The sequence below is a fragment of the Protomyctophum parallelum genome, assembly GCF_964188405.1.
Source record: "Protomyctophum parallelum genome assembly, chromosome: 8".
In the NCBI taxonomy this organism is placed as follows: Eukaryota; Metazoa; Chordata; class Actinopteri; order Myctophiformes; family Myctophidae; genus Protomyctophum; species Protomyctophum parallelum.
In genome coordinates, this window is record NC_139703.1 from 24,087,894 (window position 1) to 24,108,424 (window position 20,531).

A 20,531-nucleotide genomic window follows, 5' to 3' on the forward strand; every position below is an offset into this window, starting at 1 on the left:
ATTGGGCAACTTGGTTGCCAACGCAACTGGACATCGTTCGAATTATTTTACTTCGACTGACACTGAAGACAATATTTCCTTAATTTCCTTGTGGAATATTTATAAGAGTTAACATAAATGTAGTGCGAACATGCTGTATTTGCGTAAAAATGCTGCCCACTGTTTTATGGTATTCTGAACCCACCCAATCACAGCGGGCGCCCTTCTAGGCTATGGGACGTAGACTGTACCTCTCTTGTTAGCAGTTTAGCTGTTTACAAGAAAGAAGAATCCAAACATGATACCCAACGAACACTGATACATTTCATCAGTCGGAAATGTGCCTATACAGTGTTTCCCTACAGTTTGGCTTGATGAAAAGGGAAGTTGTTGGTAAACATCACTGACCAGCCGAAGAATCAGCAAGAAAATCTTCCAATGATCATCATCATCCTCACACCTTAATTTTTAGAGGGACCGATATGGCACTGAGAGAGTTGAAAGTTTGTCTTCTTGGGGTAAGTTCGGATTGATTGATTGATTTTGATCAGCCCACTGCTCACAGTGATTTGTTGCACGTTTGTTTTGAGTGAAAGCCACCGAGCTCGAACCCCCATGTGAAGCTACAGTGCTCTTCCTTTAAAGATGCTAAGCCTGCTGACTTTACTGTATTAACTTACATGAGATGAATGTGATGGCCTTCTGAACTTGTGGTGACAACAAGGCACACATGTAACGTCTCCAGAAACGTTATTGATCTTGTCCAGCCAATATGAGTGATGATTTCACCTACATGTATTGGGAAGGATACAAAATCTCCAGCTAATTCAGCAACTGTGGTCATTGATAAGTGTCAGCATCACAATAACCTAGTAGTGTAACATGTGTCCCCTCCATCCATAGTCACATAGGTTAACTAACACATAGGTTAACACGGACATTGCTGTTCCTTGGAGTGGTCAAAAAACTGTTGTAGGAAGCACATTTGTGAATGGTCAGTCTGGCATGATCCCAGAGAATGTGTTATTCACTCACAATAAGACCATCAGCATTGTTGCAATCACATTCCAGGATTTAACAGTGCTGGGTCTTATTTACGGCCAGCCTTGGTAACCATGGATTTTATTTCTCTTCTCTTCAGGACACTGGAGTTGGAAAATCAAGTATTGTTTGGAGATTTGTGGAGGACAGCTTTGACCCAAATATCAACCCTACAATTGGGTAAGTTGAAGTTCCTGCTGTTACTCACAGAGCCCCCGTAGTTTCTCGTCAGCTTTTTTCAGTTCTTGTAAATGACAAAATACTAGTGGTAAGACTTTCTTCAAACCTTTTTATTTGTCATTGGGCCCCCATCAGAAATACATTTCTGCCAGGGACCCCCATACAAGATTTGTGTTGTTAAAATATTTCAAAAAGATATATTTTTAAAAAGCACTGATTGTTTGTAAATAGCTGATCTACAAGCTCACAACGCGTGGCATCGAAACGTGGGAGTTTGTAGATTGACTATTTTCAAATAGCCAACCTATGTAGTTAAACTCATGCTAAATGAGGGACCCTGGGCCTCACTTTGAGAACTAATGCCCTTGGACATAAAATTATATTTCAGATTCAGTCTGTGGCCAGTTGGCCACTACAGCCTAACCTGATTCTGCCAGATTGCGGCAGCATTGGGTTCACAAGTTCCCTCCTCCTGCCTGCATCTGATCTCTCTCAAGCAGAAACGATGAACCGGAAGAAGCGTGACAAAAATCTCCATAACAATTTCGAGTTGTAGTCTTGTCAGGTCGTGTTTACATTTGCTATGGCAGCGCTTCAATCAGTCTCGCGTTGATCCCGAACTCTAGCAGCCGCAAACGGCCACATATCGCTCCGATCAGCATTTGATCATCGTCTCTGCCCCGAGAGGGACCAGATGGGAGCAGGAGGAGGAACTCACTGCTGCCGCCATCTGGCGGAGTCCGGTTAACTACAGCCTACTGTCCACATTATCTTTCTATTTATCTGAAAGTGTTTATCTTGTAGGGCATCCTTCATGACCAAGACAGTGCAATACCAAAATGAACTGCACAAGTTCCTGATCTGGGATACAGCAGGGCAAGAGCGGGTCAGTAAATAATATTTCAATACATTTCTGATCCCTTTTCTTTTCTGTTCTGTTCTGTTCTGTTCTTTTCTTTTGAGGAATTGATTATACAACGTGACATTACAGAGCTAGCATAACCATAACGGCACAACTGGCTCTATTCTGTTGCATTTATGTGGTTTGTGCTGAAATCCTTCCATATGCTCACATTTGACTGATTTTAAACACAATCGGCACCGGGATTTCTTTCAAAATAGAAGCTCTGGGTGCCGGGAAGATATGGCATATAAGATATGCTTGCTTATACCTTACGATGATTACGATAAAGTCTCTCTAGAAGCACTGCGTTATTATCCTGGGCAAGAGCCATGTTGAAGTCAGAAATGAAGACAGAAGTATACCCATCTGGTCAAAACCACGGAGAGCTCCCTAGATTACGCGTAGCGTAGGCGTAGCAAACCTTTCTTTCTGAGCACTAAACAGGGAAGTGAACGGCAGCGAGCACGCGCGAACAGCAAGGAGTACATTGTAGAAGGAGAGGCCAACCCAGAAAAAAAGAGAAAAATCCCAATATGTTTTCCCGTTTTGATATCAATGAAAAAGCGCTAGGACGTGTGTACACGTGGTTGCAATCCATCGGTTGGATTAGCTAGGACGGCTCCACACGTCGTACAGTCTGAATATGTTAAGGTCAGGTAGGTGCTTACATTTGTAACAAGGTGCTGGTTCAGTGGCGCCGTCAGGACATACAAAGTGCGGGGACATTATTTGGTGGGTACGGACGTCATGACTCACATTTTTGGTATCTGTTGTGTCTGACGCCTTGATCGAGTTGAGACTATAAGCGCAACTGCAGTTACTGCACGTATGCAGCCAATACACGACTATAGAGCGTCAAATCCGCTACCAGGGCCCAGGAAATGATTCTCCGTTCATTTTCCTCATAGACGTTTCAAAAAGTATTTATTTAAAGACGTTTACGCCCCGTACACAGCCAACTCTTGTCGTGACAAATCATGATAAGAAACACAAGTTTTTGGGCCGAACAAATAATTAGAAAGAAGAAAAAAACGGCAGGTTACAACACTTTTTTGTTGTTGTTTTTCTTCTTTGTAATTGTTTGTTTGGTCCAAAATATTGTGTTTGTCATGAGTTGTCACTACTCGAGTTGGCTTTGTCCGCGGCGTAACCGTCTTTAAATAAATACCTTTTGAAATGTCTATGGGAAAAATGCATTGGGATTCATTTCATGGGCCTGGCGTCGTCATGAAAGGGGGTGGAACTGCGACGCTCTATTGTGCAGCAAAATGGAAACCGTGCTAAACCACCAGTGCTGGTCGGAGAAAAAAAAAAGAATAGGCCATCCCTGCTGATAGGTGCCGCCCCAGCACATAGGATTACTGTACGTGCAATGACAAATGGCTTCCTTCCCCGAACCGAACACTGGCCAATTCTGTTCGTATATACTGTAGACGCCCGATAAAGCCGGATGCACCACGTGGATTCGAACCTACAACTTCCATGGTGGTGGGCAGGTAGCCTGGCTAATAAGCCAGACTAATATCACACTGTGTAATCCGCCGGCAGGCTTTTTTTTTTTTTGCCAACGGCTGATTCGCATCTGGCTTATTAGCCAGGCTAGTGGGCAGGCACTTTGGCACTGCACCACCCGAGTGCCATTGGATTTGGGGACCAGGAAATACAATCCCCAGCTCCTCCTGGCTTAGTGCCGAACGTGTCCTTGTGCAAGACACTGAAGCCCAACTGCTCCCCCGGGTGTTTTTTGTCAGTTGCCCACTGCTTCTAATAGTTATGATGGGTTAAATATAAATTCCGGTCATGTGCAAATCTACTTGGCCAATACAACAACTACAGGGGGCACATCTATTATTAATATTGTATTACTTAGGATCCCTGGGAACATAGTTAATGTGAAGTATACCATAGTCAATTAGATAAACGTGCCCAGACCACCTGCTCTCACAATACATGGCCTAATGCTCATAAATGTGGGCATACCGGTAGTATTATTCCTACCATAGTTCTATCCAAAGAGGAATCATGTGTTTGAGTTGGACTTCTACACCATGCAATTAGTTGATAAGTATTGGTGTAATAACTTGGGTTGATTACTGTAATGCTCTCCTATCTGGCTTACAAACTTCGGTTACAACTTGTCCAAAATGCAGCAGCCAGTGTGCCAGACCAAAGACCAAATGTAGAGCACACATTACACCTATTTGTAAAGTCCTTGCATTGGTTGACTGACAATTTTAGAATCGATTTTAAAATCATTCTACTGGTTTTCAAATAATTGAATGGGAATGCACCAGCCTACTTGTCGGCAATGCTTCCTAAATGCGTGCCCGGCCAGACCCCTTAGAATAGAATTAGATCCTCCAGCGCTGATCTCCGGACCTAGAAAAATAGCCCCTGTGCTCTGGAACAGCCTGCCGGGGATCTACGGTTCTCTGACATTTTTAAACGAAATCTTAAGAAGACACACGTTCTTTTTTTCTTTTTTTTTATTATTATTATTATACTATTACTATGCATTTTATGCTTTATTTGTATTTGCACTTTGATTTAGATTTATTTTGAACTGCACATGCTCTTTGAACTACACTTGTCTGAATGGTGCTTGATTGATTGGTTAATTGATTGATTGAAGGTGCTTACATGGTTGAAACGTATTCTACTCCTTCCAATCCCTTGTTTCTCAGAATGAGACAAAACTACAATGTGTTGAATAATTAACTTACTCAGTATGGTGGAAGGCATTCGTTGCTGCAGTAATACATAATTTCTGATAGGGGGCAGTATTTCACTTTCTATAGGCCAAAGTCTGCCCTTTTTTAATGATGGCCCACTCTTTAGTGCTTTCACTTTAGGCCCATTTTCCACTGCCTGAAAGGCAGAGCATGGTGCGATGAGTTTAGTCTAGCTCAGTCAGGGTTGTCTGTTTAGTCTTGCAGATGGTATCATACTATCATCATATTACGTCGGTCATGATTACTGTATGTCTCTCTTTTGCTATTTAGCGTTCCCTTTCTCTTGCGTCCTCTCTCTGCTTTTGTGTTATCTTTTCTGTCTCTATCTCACTGTCCATCCATCCATCTCTGTGTTCTCTTACATGCATGTTAGGACTGGTAACTTGTCAATAGCACCCGATGCACTCTGTGACCGTGTGTCTTTCCATTTTATTTAGTTAAACAAGACTCGCAACGCTGTGGCTGCCCCCAAATCAATTCCACAACCTTTTTTTTTTCTTTAGATAAAGATATTGATTGGGAGCATCCACAGTGCTGCAAATCTGTTTCCGTATGTATGGACTAGCTTTCTTTTGGCTCATCAGCACCTGTGGTGGGGGGGGGGGGGGGGGGGGAAAGGGTGCGTAGCCTATATATACTCTGATTACTTCACAGCATGTTCTGTTTTCATGGATGCTCTGCTGTGTATTCCTTTGAGCTGTCAAGTGGAGGCGTTTGTCACTCGTCAGCAGTCAGAACACGATAGTCAGTCAGTATTGAGACTAGGATACCTGACACGTAATCAACACCACTGTTTGCCTACAACGTTACGTATATGATGCGCAATCCGAAATGCCGTGTAGACCTGCACAAGGAGAGTGTATGAAGTATACACTTTCATATGATACCGGATTTGAGAAAAAATATATGAGGCTAATGACGAGTCTTGGCAGTTCTGCCTGTGCAGACGAGGCCCAGATCTAGACGGGCAGAAAAGGGAAGCGTTTTCTCTTTTTGACTCAGCTGGACATCCCACATCCTACATTTCACTGTATGACTATGAACAAGCATTAGTTCCCTTTCCCCTTTTTTCTTTCTCCATTCCAAAATGCAGTCCTCTGCTTTTGACAATGGTTTGTGTCCGGGGCGGGGTGCCCTGCTGAAGGGTGAGACAAAACAACCACTTGATTTGTCCTCATCCCCCTTTTAGCTCTGCTGTGCCACAGTTTTACACGTATTAAGTTATCTTAAACAGTGTTAACCGTTTAAGATAAGATGAGAGGATGAGATCAGTGGTCCCTTCTGCTGCCATGGCCTATCTATCTGCACGTCCCTGCCGCGCGATGTCAAAGTTGGACGTTCTCTCTTGTTTTGTTGCCTCAGCACTTTCACTGGCCACCTCTTGCTATCTGCTGAGTTACTTCTTTCTGGTTCTTACTATTACTAACTCTTCATTGTCTCCACCAGGCCGAAGGCATATGGAGAGAGTATGTTTTGCACTGTCCGTGTGTGTGACTGTCCGTCCGTCTGTACAGCGAATCTCCGTTTTGAACAAAAAGCCTCAAATCATGAAAGCAGCATGCAATTTACGTGAAATCTTTCACAGACGTTCCTACTAGGCTGAGGAATATATCCCACCCTTTTCACATTGGCCTGTTATAGCGCCACCAACAGGTGGACTTTTGCAAAACACATTTTTGGAAAAAAAATGCCTCAAATCATCCAATTGTCATCAAAGGCGTGAGAAGAAATGGCACCCTTTTCACATTGGCTTATTATAGCGCCACCAGGAGGCCACAAGCTGACCTGCCCTGGTGGAGACCTGTACTCCGAGGGTCACTTTTTCTAGTTTAAGATTCCTTCCCTGCCTCATTTCCATTTCCACTATTCTCTTCCCTCTCTCCATGTGGCCTTCACTCACGTAGTCTATCAAGTGGCTCGCAGCTGTGACTAAAAAAGTTGAGGTACTTTCTGCTGGTTTCTCCCCATTTTCTTTTTTCCTACTAAGCCTTTCATTGCTTGTTTATGAGGGGCGCTAGCCCCTCCTATGTCCAGCTGTTGGTGTGTGTCCACAAACCTTGTCCTATACACAAACATTTAATTCCAATTGACAATGAATGGAGAATTTCACGTCATAGGCAAATTACGTCAAATTGTACGTCATAGTGTAAACACAAACATTGACGACGAAGGTGAAGACGCAAATTGTGATTGGCCCGGAATGAGATGATGTATGATAATGAGGGCCCCTCACTTCACAAAGGGTGTGATTTTTTTTTATTTTTACTTTGAGCTATTGCTTATCAAGACCTGTTGAGTTGAGACGGCAAGGAGCACTGAGCCAGCCAATGCACATGGAAGGAAAGACCGCCACAGGAAGGGAGCTCTGCAATTTCCACAGTCCACAACCTCTCAACCCCCCCCACCCCCACCCAATTCACCCCCCTTAGACCATATGGGACCTCAGTGGTGCATCTCGGCTTCGCTGTCAACACTTTATCTGGGGCCTTCTTTCCTCCCTGACCATTCCTCGTCACAGAAAACAAGCAAGGCGAACTTGCATCCCCCTGGCATGGAAGGGCTTCTTTCATTGAGCGCCAGACTCCCGGTTTCAGTAATTAATCAGCATGCACTGGGTAGCGTTGGAGCTGTTTTCAGGGGCTGCCGTGTGGCCAGATGTCTGGTCTGGCCTCGCTGTGTGAAATGCTCCCTGGGTGAAGGCGGAAAGAGACCACACAGGACTGGCTGTAGCGTAGCTTTAAGCTGCAGCACCGGCAACTATAGCCAGCGAGACAGACAGCATTCTCTTCACTGCCTCTGCCAAATATCCAGAGTTGGACTCCGTTCGGTGGACTCGGTGGCCAGTAACAACTATAATTATGTGGAATGTGTGCTTTCCTGAGGTAACTGTGTCACTCTTAAGATGGATCATTTGTTCCTTCTTAGTGTAAGGGAAAATGAAATCGGCGGGAAAGGCTGGGTCATTCCATGTGAACTAAACTTTTTGGAGAGTGCAGAGTGGACATGCTTGTTTTAAGTTTAATTGGTTAATAATTAACACATCAAATTATTAGAAAATTCATTTAATGTAGGCCTACTTTACAGTTCAATCATATCAAGTGGAGGGGGGCCTTTATTTCAATGACGAAGTTTTGGGGGAAAGGTAGCTCCAAAGTTGGCCTTTCACCCTATTTGTGGGGGGCGCTAGCCCCTCCTATGCCTAGCTTTGGCTGACACTTGGCTGATCACCCCATAGCAATGATTTGAACAACAGAACAAATGAAACATAAGTACATTCAAGAAAAAACTAAAACAAAGACAAACCAGCACAAAAAACTAAACGACGACAACAAAGCCACAAAGCAAAAAAAGAAAGGTGGGGGGGGATACCCACTATTCACCCAACGTTTTTCAAATAGCTCTGCCTTGGTCCTCAGATTATGAGATCATTTTACACCAGCGTGTTTTTATTTTAATTTTATAGAGGGTTAGGTATACAGTAGGCTGACAGGAACTGGGGAGAGAGATTGGGGGGGTGACATGCAGTAAAGGCCGGCGAGTCGAACCCGCGGCACACTGCCAGACTGGATTACCACCAAAGGTGCCACGAGCGTGATTTTTTGTTTAAAGATGAGTGCCGCGATTTTTTGTACTTTTTCTGTTTTGTATGTGTCTGAAATTAATTAACATAACTCTACAGGTGTGGTTGGTTAGAATATTGAAATATGTCTTCCCTGTGTGTTTTGGGTTTCTTCCTGAAGGCTGCAAGCTGAAAGGAGCCTTTGAGTCAAAAGGCCCAAACAATCACAATCACAACATCATCCTCTCACCTAACCCTCCCCCTTTATCGTACAACAACAGCTGTGGGTTCAGTTCAGGCGGATCACCACTCTTATTTTCTAGCTAAGATCTACACAGTGTTACACTTCCAGAGTAATATATAATATTAACACTCATGATTTTACTCTGTAGAGCTGTCTTCCGTTAGTTTGGGGGATGTCATTAAGGCCTGTCTATTGACAAATCTGGCCAAGTCAAATGCTGTTCCATCTGTGAGCTGTTTCAACTGTTGACCCAGCCTCATCTTTCAACCATTAGTGGTCCAAAATGGAGTTACATGAGAATAACCTAAATTCCGTTTGAAATATTATGATAATAGGCTAATTGTTGAATGTGAGGTCTTGCTAAGCGTTGGAAAATATTTGACATGGAAATGCCAAGACGTGGCAAACATCAGAATCCCCCCCGTTGCCCCATCCCCTTTTCCCAACTATGGATTTGGAAATTATGCGCAGATTGTTTTGATTATACAGGGCTTTGTGATGTATTGGGCTAAGACCAAATGTATAGTCGTCCATAAATATCAAAATGCTGAGTGTCTTTGACACATTCTGCTCATCTTTCTCCTGATGGCTAACACATGTGTGAGTTCTTGGTGGAAAGGCTTGCCATACCCCATTTAAATAAAGCCCGCTTGGCTTACGGGCTCGGAACATGGGGCCTTTTGGTTTCTTTAACGTCATGGTTGTTTGGTTTCTTTGTTGCTCACTTTTATGCTCTGTTTCAAGTCCAGTGTTTCATATCATTCCGTTTGATGAAGCACCCTCTGATGTCACCATACTGACCATACGTGATGTTTTACTATGTGACAGACTATTTAGGATTTATTTATAGCATATCAAATGTCCAGAATTGGTCCAGTGTGGGAGTTGTGGATTTTTCCTTTTTTTATGGCAGTATTTTTGTCCCATAATGCTGCTATTTGGATAATCTTCTTTTTCTCCATGCATGTCAAAAGTACAAATATTTGGGAGGACATCCAGATAAACAGTCTTCAAAGTGAAGCCAAGCATTGGCATTAACTTTGACTTTAGAGGATATTAAGTTCTAAAGTCTCGGGTCTCTGCTGTTGCTGTAAATGTAATGTACAGTTTGACTTGGGCAAAACGCTAATAAGCAGACCTATAATGTCGCCTAGCCTCAGTATAGAGGACCTGGTCTAGTCGGAGATAAATACTGTAGGAGGCTGTAGAAGGCCAACTCTTCTCTCGCTCCAGTGGACAGCCCCCTTTCTTTGAAGAATGACTGCAGGACATCACTCACCATTATTTATCTCGGCCTCAATCTTCCTTTGTCTTCCCATAGTTTCGTGCCCTGGCGCCAATGTACTACAGAGGCTCTGCGGCAGCCATCATTGTTTATGACATCACTAAAGAGGTAAAGTTGCCCACCACAGTCTCCTCTCGGTCCATTAGTATAGTAGGGCTATGACTAACAATTCTTTTTCAATCAATGAATCTGTTAATTATTCATTTAAACCGTTAAGTATAGTGAACTAAAGTCCTAAACTACGCAATTATGACACAGTAAATGCTGTTATCTGACCACGGCAGCAGTCTCAAAAATATAACTTTTTTTTATAGATAATGTGGAACAAAGTCAATTCACAGTTTGTTTGGCATGATGCATCACTAAACCGATAATTCCATTATTAAAACGTCATTCAATAATTTTGTTGATCTATTAATTGTTAGACCTCTACTTTACTGCCGGTATGTCTCTTTTTTTCCCTTATTGAATTGTAAGCACTTTATTACCTTGTTTAAAGTGCTTTATGTATTATACTAATCATCATCATCATCATCATCCTTGAGTGAGATGGAAGATACAACTACACTCATTCACAGCATAAATTAATTCCCATTCCCTAATTAATCAAACTGTCACAGATGACTAGAGATATCACGGCACTTCACGCTCACTTTTTCCCCTCGATCATTTTGTAATTATGCTGACTTCCCCATTCACAATTGCCGGTGCACTTCCCATTATGTGTTACCAGGATTCCTTCCAGACACTGAAGAATTGGGTAAAAGAGCTGCGTCAACATGGCCCACCCAACATAGTGGTAGCCATTGCTGGCAACAAGTGTGACCTAGCTGATGCCAGGTAAACCTTCCTTGTCTATACCAGTGGTTTTCAGAGGTTTTAGTGCTCAAGGCAAAGTAAAAATCTCAAGACACGCCTGTATTCATATACTGTACGTGGAAAAAAACAAAACAAGTGTCTATATAACACATGCTATATCGGTCTTATCACTCTGTAAACATTTATATTATTTTTTACTAATGCCAAATAAAAAAGTTTTTAAATATATTTAAGCTTGTGAGCTTATTTAATTGCCTGTAGTATAATATTAAACATTTCACTCCACTTTTATTTTTCTTGGCTTGTCTTGGCACGGTGCCAGAGATTTTAGGCTATACGGCGCAGCACCGGGGCAAAAAAGATCCGCAGGATACCCTTTTAGTTAGTATGTAAATACAAAAGTAATACATTTTTGTATAGTTGTCACAAAAGTCCCAAGTTGTGCCCTGCCACACTGCTTGTCTGGCCTGTACAATAGACAGTGCTGCAGTATAAAATGCAGTACAAAACACAACTGCACCAAATCCTCCCATACCCACATGAGGAGTTTATACAATATATTCAGGATGAGTTCACTACAATAGATTAAAAGATATCTAAGTTTGAGTTTCTCCACGTAGAGAGTACAACATGGAGTGAGACGGTGTCTGTATTATGACCGTTACCGTGGTTGGTCGGAAGGTTTGAGTCATTGTGCCTCGAAGGTCATTCATTACCTCCCATCATCGGGAAGATATTTGATTTCCATCCCGAGGAATACCACGGAAATTAAAGCGGGCAGCCCTGGAGTAAATTCCACTTCACATGCAGGAATCTCATCTGGGTTTCAATGCTGATTGATATTCAACCCTATTTGAATAAGCTGTTGTGTATGTAACATCAGCTGACAGTCCCTTCACCCCACTCAGCATTTGTGGTTGAACTTGATGATTGCTATGGGGATTGTATGGCAGTAGTGCTGTGCCGCGAAATGCCGTGGTCATTCATAGTGGACGATAAACAATACGTGCAACACCAACGGAAAAGTCTCTCGCAGTCTCCTTTGTTCTCTCTTTTTCATTTTTTGTGGTTAACCTATATCGACCACAAAATGTATAAATCTCCCAGATAACAGTTAATGAAGTGCTTGCGGTGGTTATATTATATCCATGAAATTGGGAAATCTTCCGGTCTGCAAAAACGATATAAACCACCACATTGCGGTTGTGTGTGCCTCCGTCAATCTGTTGCGTTTTTTACGTCCGTGTCTGTCTACACTCCGAAAGAATATATTGTTAAGACTTTGTAGGAATTTACTGAAGACGTTTGTGAGGTCACAGTGACCTTGACCTTTAACCACCTTGTAATCGGAACATTCATGAGTCCCAACATGACGTTTTTTTTTTTTAAGATATTTTTTTGCGGCTTACGCCTTTTTATTGGTTTTTTGAAGGGACAGACATTAGGCTGACAGGAAACGGGAGAGAGATGGGGGAAGACATGCAGTAAAGGCCGTGTCGGGCTCGGGAGTCGAACCCGCGGCACACTGCGACTGGATTACCAGTCGGGTGCCCAGACGGTTACGCCACCGCCTGGGCCCAACATGACGTTTGTGCCATGTTTATTTTTTTATGATATAAATTGTATTGGCCGTTTTGCCTATCGAATCAAAATAATGCTAAGAAACATATGCCCCAAAAGCAAAAGGCAAAAGTCTCAAACATTTAAATGCACGTGAAGAAGTGCATCACCATGTTCTGACAACCAAATCCCTTTTTTTTTTTTTATGCATCAAAACTAACATCAATCTTACCACAGTAGAGACACTTTGACATACTTGTACCTCGCGTGTTTTTTTCCCAGGGAAGTGTCGGAGAAAGATGCCAAGGATTATGCTGATTCCATCCATGCCATCTTTGTGGAAACCAGTGCCAAGAATGCAATTAACATCAACGAGGTCTTCATAGAGATAAGTGAGTGTACTTGTTTGGTAATGGTTGCCGGTGACTTAGCGTCTGCTGATGCCTACTGATTTCGTCACAGTGCTTACTGAACAAGTTCAGCATTTTACTGCTTTCATTTGCACCGATGACTGGCTTCGCTGAGTTATACGGTAGCTTGAATGCGTGGCGCACGACTGCTAAAAATGTATCTCGTCTGTCTGTGTTTGTGCCCGTGTCTTGTCCGTATGTACTGTATGTACTGTATGTGTACTTAACCCATTTTGGGGCGGGAACCCCTTTTGGTGTTGGCATTATGTTATGCTTTAGCTATTGAAAAATACCAGATCTACAAGCTCATAGCGCGCCACTGAGTGGCGCGCTACGAGCTTGTAGGTCTGCTATTTTTGAAAAATCGTGAAAATATTTATTTCTGGAAAACTGGAGGGTTTTAGAAGATTTATTTTTTGTAATTTTGAGGTCAGGCCTAAATGGGTTTAACCCATTTTGGGCGGGAACCCCTTTTGGTGTTGGCATCATGTTATAATTTAGCTATTGAAAAATAGCAGATCTACAAGCTCATAGCTTGTAGGGCTGCTATTTTTTTTAAATCGTGGCGCAAATTTGGAAACATTTTTTATTTATTTATTTCGACGTCGGGTCTAAATGGGTTCTAATGTCTGTCACAGGCCAGCGGATCCCTGTCCTAGACGCCGCGGGTGGAGCAGCGGGAAAGAGTTTTAAACTGGGACGCCAGGCATCGGAATCCCGCAGGACGTGTTGCTGATGATGACGCCGCCGAGCAGTCGGTCACTGTCCCGACGTGACTCCTCCTCCTCCCCCCGATGACTCCTCCCCCATGTGTACCCCATGGCCTGCTTCACTTTATAGCTGCCGCCAGCCTCTGCCACTGACGCGTCTCAACACTATACCATTTACACAACTTTCATCGGTCGGATCTGGGTGCAAACGGTACCGACAAACGATAACATTTATAAACCATAATGTATTATGTATAATCGTCCCCGGAAAGTAAGCACTTCAACAACGACAAGTTAAAAACTGGAAATCTGTAAATGCAATTAACGATGAATTAATTAATACAGTACGTGGGCGATTTTCATTTAATCAGCTGTTTGGTTTTTATGAGATGAGAAATGAGATGTACTTTATTATCGCAGGGAAATTGATACGTTACAACGGCATAATGTAAAAATAAACGACACGGTAATCAGAAACAGACAGAAAACACATCAGACACAAAACGACGTAATCACAAGTAACGGCACCGTGTTTCCTAGGATTTAGACCCAAATGCTGGCACTAACATGCTATTTATTTGTTTATGTAATAATTGCCCTCCCATCATCAGTGAATCCTGTCCTACAATTTACTACTCTGTGTAAGAAGGCAGTAAGGCACCACCTGCCTAATTCCCCTGGAGACTCAGAAAGCAAGCGGCCACCAATCTCTGCCCTGTCTACTGAATCCTGGTTCGGAAGAACGATTCATACTTTTGTCTTACGATAGTTGTTGCTGACCGAAAATAGCTGGTATCCAAGCTCACAACGTTTCGTGGATGCAACACATTGTGAGCTTGTAGATCTGTGTCTTCCTCCTTGCCAAACCAATTCATTTCTAACTTAAGTTATTGCCTGATTCCATTCTGTCCAGTTCTTTCCTGAGTTCCTGATTTGAGGAACACTTGGATGTTATGCCTTTTGTTGTCACCTTTCCATTCCACTTTTTTGAAGGAAGGAGGATATTTTGATCATCATCTGTCACGGTCGCTAATTGAGGTTGAGGATGGTTTGATTATGAAGGAGGAAGATTCCCATATGATATAATGCCTCTGCATCATGTATCTATGAAAACACAACTCCTCAAGTAAAAGACAAGCAAATGAAAGATGAAGCGGTATTATGTGCACGTGGGAACCTCTTTTTATTTCATCAAAAAATGGCTTGTATAGTACCCATACCCAATGCCACAAAATACAGGATGTGCTATACCCCTCTTGTTAGACTTGTAAATAACATTTTGGCTGTCATGGTCACCAACCCAGAAAAATAGTCTTGCAAAGTTACATCTGTTACCATCAGCATTTGCCAGTAATAATACTGTAGATTTGTCTATGATAACGAGAACCACAGTCCTCACATGTGCTAACATGATACCGTTCCGAAGCACTCAAATGTTTTCCAGGCCTCCAATTTTTAACATTTGAAATAATATGAGACGAGCCCTAGAATTCTTTCTGTGATTTGCCCCACCGTGCTCTGAGAATATTATGCCAGCTGTTTTACAGTATTAATTGTCCTTCAATTTTGCTGTAATCTCATTTTAACTTTGTGTAATTTGGCGGGCTTGTCTATCCTTGACCGCTGCTGTTATTTTACAGCAGTTTTACAGGAGAAGCTGGCTTTGTGAGGTCTTGCCAAATTCTTTAATTGTCTCATAAACATTTATCATCTTTTTCTTTTCTCATTTTATTCGCAGAAAAAGCACACTGGCTAGCACATCCAACATAGTTTTACTACCTGGCCTATGATGAAAAGAAAGATATCTGGAAAGTGGAAACTAGATTTGTTCCAGGGAGAACTTTGACGTTACATTGAGAGGAAAACATGTGCTGAAACAGACATGGTTGATATGGTGATATGCATGACCCTCCGATGACCTGGGATCTTGTTGCGGCTCTGTATTTCTTTTACTCATACATCTGTCTGTCTTGTAGGACTGGGCAATATTTCCATATGTCGTTATCATGATATGCGATTAACAAAGTGTTAAAATCTTGCATTTCACTGTTCTAGCTCACTTTCTTTTCCTTTATCGGCATAGTTTTATACAAATTACCGATGATTATTTTAATAATCAAATATTGTGTAAATATTTAGTGAAAGCACCAATATGCATACCCAACATTGTCAAAAAAGATCTCATACGGTCCAACATATTGCCCAGCCCTATACTGTCTTGCTCCTCGCAACTGACCATATTGACACAGTAGCTGTTTTGCTCTTAACACAACACTATTTGGGGTGCTGCGGACCGATCTTGTTCTCTATGCACATGAAAGGGGAAAACAAATTTCATCGAGAAATACAGCTTGCACACTGTTGGGCTTAAACAATTTACAATTTACAATTTAGGCATTTAGCAGACGCTCTTAATCCAGAGCGACTTACATTTAAGCAAGCCCTTTATTGCGCAAACACAGTGCCTGCGTTCATCAAACAGTCTGATGAAGAGCATGTAGCTGGAAATGTCATGCATGCAGCTGTGAATGCTATAAAAGGCAGCCCAACAGTGTGTACGCTGTTTTTTCTTTCGTTTAGGTTAATTGTGTTTTCTGCTCAGCAGCTACCTTAATTGGGTTTTGAGTTCATGTTGTTCCTCGTCAGCTGTCATATTCGATTCGTACACGACACTCTTGAGCCTTCTGGACATCTTATTTTCATAATAATTATGTCTTATTACCCGTCTGTCTTTCAAAACTGACACAAGACATGAACATCATAGTCTCTGTAGACTACTCAAGAATCAAGAGGGGTTATAGTTTAACGCATGCAGGTACTGTACAAGCAGTGATGAGAAATGGTGGCCTTCTATGTGGTCTTAAATACAAACTAATTATTTGCTTTCATGTGATTTTAATTGAAGGTTATTGATGAGTTATGGAAAAAAGGATTCAGAAACATTCAGGATTTTTGTTGGAGTGCAATAGTTGTCATTACAACAAGCAATATGTCAAAAGAAATGTGACCTATACTATGTTGACTAAAATCTCAGAAACGAATTACAATGAAAGAAAAAAAGATTATGTTGATGCAATGTTACTTTAAGATTATACAGACATAGGTCAATGTTGACCTTCTTTGAGTAGCTACTTAGTTTTAGGACGTTTTCTGATATTGAAAGATGATAAAGTGATCAATGTGATGTGGTGAACTGACACATAGGAGTAATGCACAAACAAATGACTCCCTTGCCCTTACTGTACTTATGTACAGGTGATTTGGATTCACACTTTCCAATAGGTTACCGTCAACCCATAGTCCCATACTACAGTACATTGCTGAATCTCTGGATTTAGCTGTGCATTATATTTTGAACTTAAAAGGGAATAACTGGTACATTGAAGACTGCACTTTGTTATTGATGTGCCCCTAACATAACTTTAATTGTTATAACTTTGTCCAGATAAGTGGAGAGACAGCATTTATTCCAAGTGATTTCTTGACTCGTTTAGAAGTCTGTCTTTATCTGTGAATTCTACTTTATTGGTGTCAGAGTGCTTGTTGTCCCTGCCTGTTATTTTAAGTTACAAGCAGATTATTGGTGCCAATTTATTTTTGTCATTTACCTTTCATTTTATCATTGCTGTAATATGATTTAACATAAGATATTGCTAAATACTTTTCAATGGCCTGAATGTTGCTAATAATGACTGATTTGTGACTATATTATTTGCCCTCATTTAGAAATTGTTTGCCAGTTTTACATGGGCAATCTGGAAAAATACCACATTTTAGGCTGGTCCTAGGATTGTGACAAATGTATTAATTATGTATTTTTTCACTGTATATACCATCAAATTGCACACAAATCAATGACTTATTAGCCACCAGATAACACACACACACACACACACACACACACATGTATATTTTATCGGACTACCATGATTTGTGGTATACACACCATTTGTAGTAATTCCATCCGACACCGTAATTGTTGTATTTACCTTTTTTATTGCCTTTCATATCGATTGTAAACAATGCCTGGGGGGAAAAAAGGTTGTTGGCTGTTTTTTTCTGAATGTCTGAAAAGGGATCTCTCAAACTGTTTACTAATAAAAATTGACAAAAAAAATATGTTTCTGTCTGTATCATTTATAATCATATCACATGCAGCCTGTTGGCTGTTGGTATGTGTCTCTGGTTAAGTTGCATTCTCTCCAAGTGGGGAATATGTGCTTACTCACTTTGGAGAATGAGATCCTGTGGCAATGTTGTTGGTACAGTAATTGGTTGTGTTGCCTCACTAGTGGCAGCAAGTCCCCTGGCTATAAATACTGTATGACACTTGAGATATGTGTTTGAGAAAGAGGCAGCTTCTCGCTGCACTTTCAATAGTGCTGAGATGGCACAATGGGCCCCATTTACATGCAGAAATTCATTCGGAATGAATGGATTCATTCCACTTATTAAGAATAAAAATGCTCATGTAGACACCTCAATTGGAATAGAATATACCATTCCGAATAGATTTTCATTCGGGTCTGGAGGGGTGGTATATACCTTTTGAATCGGTATAGATCACCATATAAACACTTTATTCCGAATGCTACTGGGAGTTTGGAAAACATGTATTATTTTACACATGTCTGCCCTTAGTAGACTATAGTGCTTTATGCCCATGTCCAAGCAGGGATGGCCATTTGGAGACCTTTTATGTGCGCAGAAATGCGCACATAAAAATACTACAAAAATACAAATACACACCAGTTATTTTTCCCATAATAAAATGTGCTATTTACAAACCCATCTGCGAATTACAGTGCCATTGCCAATTACAGTGTATAAGGGTGTATGGATGCTGTGTTTTTTAGTTCTGGGTTGTTTTATATAGTCCAAAGTTATATTCCGAATGAATGCTTTGGTCAATTGAGGAATAGGAATACTTGTATTCAGGTTCCATCACTTCCATGTATTGTAAACAGTTGTGTATGAATCTCTGTTCGGAATGAATTCATTCATTCTGAATACATTTTGTGCATGTAACTGAGGCCAATGTTAACTTGGCAATTTCTGAACGCCAGGCTCATTCACAATCCCTTTGTTAGCTTGTATGTGTTTGTGATCCATTGTGATATTTGGCTTGGCTTGGCTTGTTTGATTCTGAGTAGGATGCTAAATGCATAAATTGTAAATGGTAGGATTGGATTTTTACTGTATAGAAAGACACTGCAGGTTTATTTATCATTTTAGCAGGAGTAAGGCTATGATGTTTTAGTAGTCATTTGTTACAGTTTGATTAATTAGACTAGCATCATGGGAATTCCTTAATACTTTGCATGAGTGCTGTTGTGAAACAGCTGACATGTGCCTGATACAAGACATTTTAAATCAATACATACACCCTGGAATTATATTTGTCTATGTACTATAGTTATATCTTTCATCTCACTCAAAATTGCCATGAATGCTGTTATACTAGGCTACTAGTATTACTATTATTATGATTATATTTATAAAGCACTTTAATCGAGCTTAAAAACCCGTTAAAATATAAAGTGCACTGGAAAGGCAAACATTAAAGACAATCAAACGATTAAAATCTGAAGTTCTGAGCAGTTTGTTTGTGAACTGAAATAGCTTAGGTGTAGGTGCAGCCTCGCATCACCTCCCTCGTCCCTCTCCCTGTTGAGTGGCTATGCAGGGGCAGTGACGTCGCACAGCGAGCCAGTCTCACTCCCTTCCTGCTGCATCACAACAGCCCGCTAGAGAAAGTACAGCTCGAGCAGCGCCAGTGACCGGGGGGGCAAAGGATCCAGAGCCAATTAAACATCAATTAACAACCGCAGACATTGCAGCACCCGGCGACATCGTAACAAGTCCAACCGCCAGAAAGTGGTTGCATTGAGAAAAGCCCCTGCCTTCACGTTCCAACCGCTGGGATATGGCCAGGCCAGAACAGGTTCTGCTCTTGGAGCCTCAGCACGAGCTGAAATTCCGAGGTAAGAGGGGAGGGCCCATGCAGCTTTGACGTACCGTCCGGGAGGGGAAGGATGGGGGGGCGCGGGCCGGTGGGACGTCGGGGACGACGAACCCCCCGGGCATAACCTGCACTGCCTGTCCGGACAGTTACCGCCCGTGTCGGCCGGGAATAAGGAGAGTTCTAGAAAGGACGAGCACCAGGTCAAACGCCACAGCTCCCAGTACCACAGCCACGGTGGACATGACAGCTAGCTTAGTAGTTAGCCCCGGGATTAGCTTGCGCTAGCTACGCTATAGCCAGGCCCAGTCAGACCGTTTGCACTGCAGCAGCTGTCACTAAGCAGTGTGGAAATGGGCGAGATGAAAGCGCATTCGGCAGGACAACAGTCTGACGAATAAATGAATGAATGACACCGCCTTCCCATTCTAATAGCTGGTGTTGCAGTACGCATTAGCTGCAACATCCTTAGCACTAGGGTTGTCCAGCTAGCATTCATTAGCTCGCTCTCTGATTGGCTGTGTCGCTCTGCCTTGCTGGCCAGCTGTCATTAAATAACTTGACAGCTCCAAGGATGGGGTCACGTTTTATATGCTGTCATCACGAGCACATCACCACGATCACTTGTGTTTCAGAGCACCTAATGTATTAATCTTTCAGGGGAACTAATGGGCGTTGAGCAGAAGCAGTTGTGGCAACATCCTTCCCCTTACACCTTGTAATAAATAACATTGTTGTATGTATTGCATTCAAAATTCCCCATACTCCAGATAGCACACAAATTAGGGTGTGTGTTGCAATTTGAGACAGATTAAAACTATCTGCGTTTTACAGTACTTTTCAAACGTTCTCTAAAGTAACTGCAGCGTAAATGACAGCTGTAATGCAGGAGGCATTAGAGTTCTACATATTGTTTAATCCTTTAGACAGATTTTAGAAGGAAAATCGAACGACTGAGTCTATATTTTATGATGTGCTAGAGATTCACCTTTTAATTTAGCCACCCAGGCTTCAGTTATGTATAGGCATGTGTTGTTACAGGTCTATTAGTTCCATTTGTGCACTGAGTTAAATTAACACTGACAATAGAATAGGCCATAGAGGAGCTCAGTGCAAACCTAGCCTTGAACCTAAGGCCGTCAGATG

At 41.9% G+C, this 20,531-nt stretch overlaps 2 protein-coding genes across 2 annotated transcripts in view; both read left to right on the forward strand.

Moving 5' to 3' along the window:
* Positions 1-227: 227 nt before the first annotated feature.
* rab22a (RAB22A, member RAS oncogene family) lies at positions 228-17,532 on the forward strand. The gene is made up of 7 exons (XM_083771869.1): positions 228-497; positions 1,121-1,200; positions 2,005-2,086; positions 9,961-10,032; positions 10,658-10,764; positions 12,586-12,695; positions 13,352-17,532. The coding sequence occupies exons 1-7, from the start codon at positions 462-464 to the stop codon at positions 13,447-13,449; spliced, it is 585 nt and encodes a 194-aa protein (XP_083627995.1). The 5' UTR covers positions 228-461; the 3' UTR covers positions 13,450-17,532.
* Positions 17,533-19,143: 1,611 nt separating this feature from the next.
* The window catches only part of vapb (VAMP (vesicle-associated membrane protein)-associated protein B and C), a 31,093-nt gene continuing 29,705 nt past the window's right edge, over positions 19,144-20,531 (forward strand). The window contains exon 1 of the mRNA XM_083771976.1: positions 19,144-19,407. Within this exon, the coding sequence (XP_083628102.1) occupies positions 19,350-19,407 (58 nt within the window). The 5' untranslated portion in view covers positions 19,144-19,349. The remainder of the gene's footprint in view (positions 19,408-20,531) is intronic.

Coding starts and splice junctions, on each gene's coding strand:
- rab22a (XM_083771869.1), top strand. CDS start 462: ATGGCACTGAGAGAGTTGAAAGTTTGTCTTCTTGGG. Junction 10,033..10,657: donor TTTATGACATCACTAAAGAG/GTAAAGTTGCCC, acceptor ATGTGTTACCAG/GATTCCTTCCAGACACTGAA. Junction 12,696..13,351: donor CGAGGTCTTCATAGAGATAA/GTGAGTGTACTT, acceptor TGTCTGTCACAG/GCCAGCGGATCCCTGTCCTA.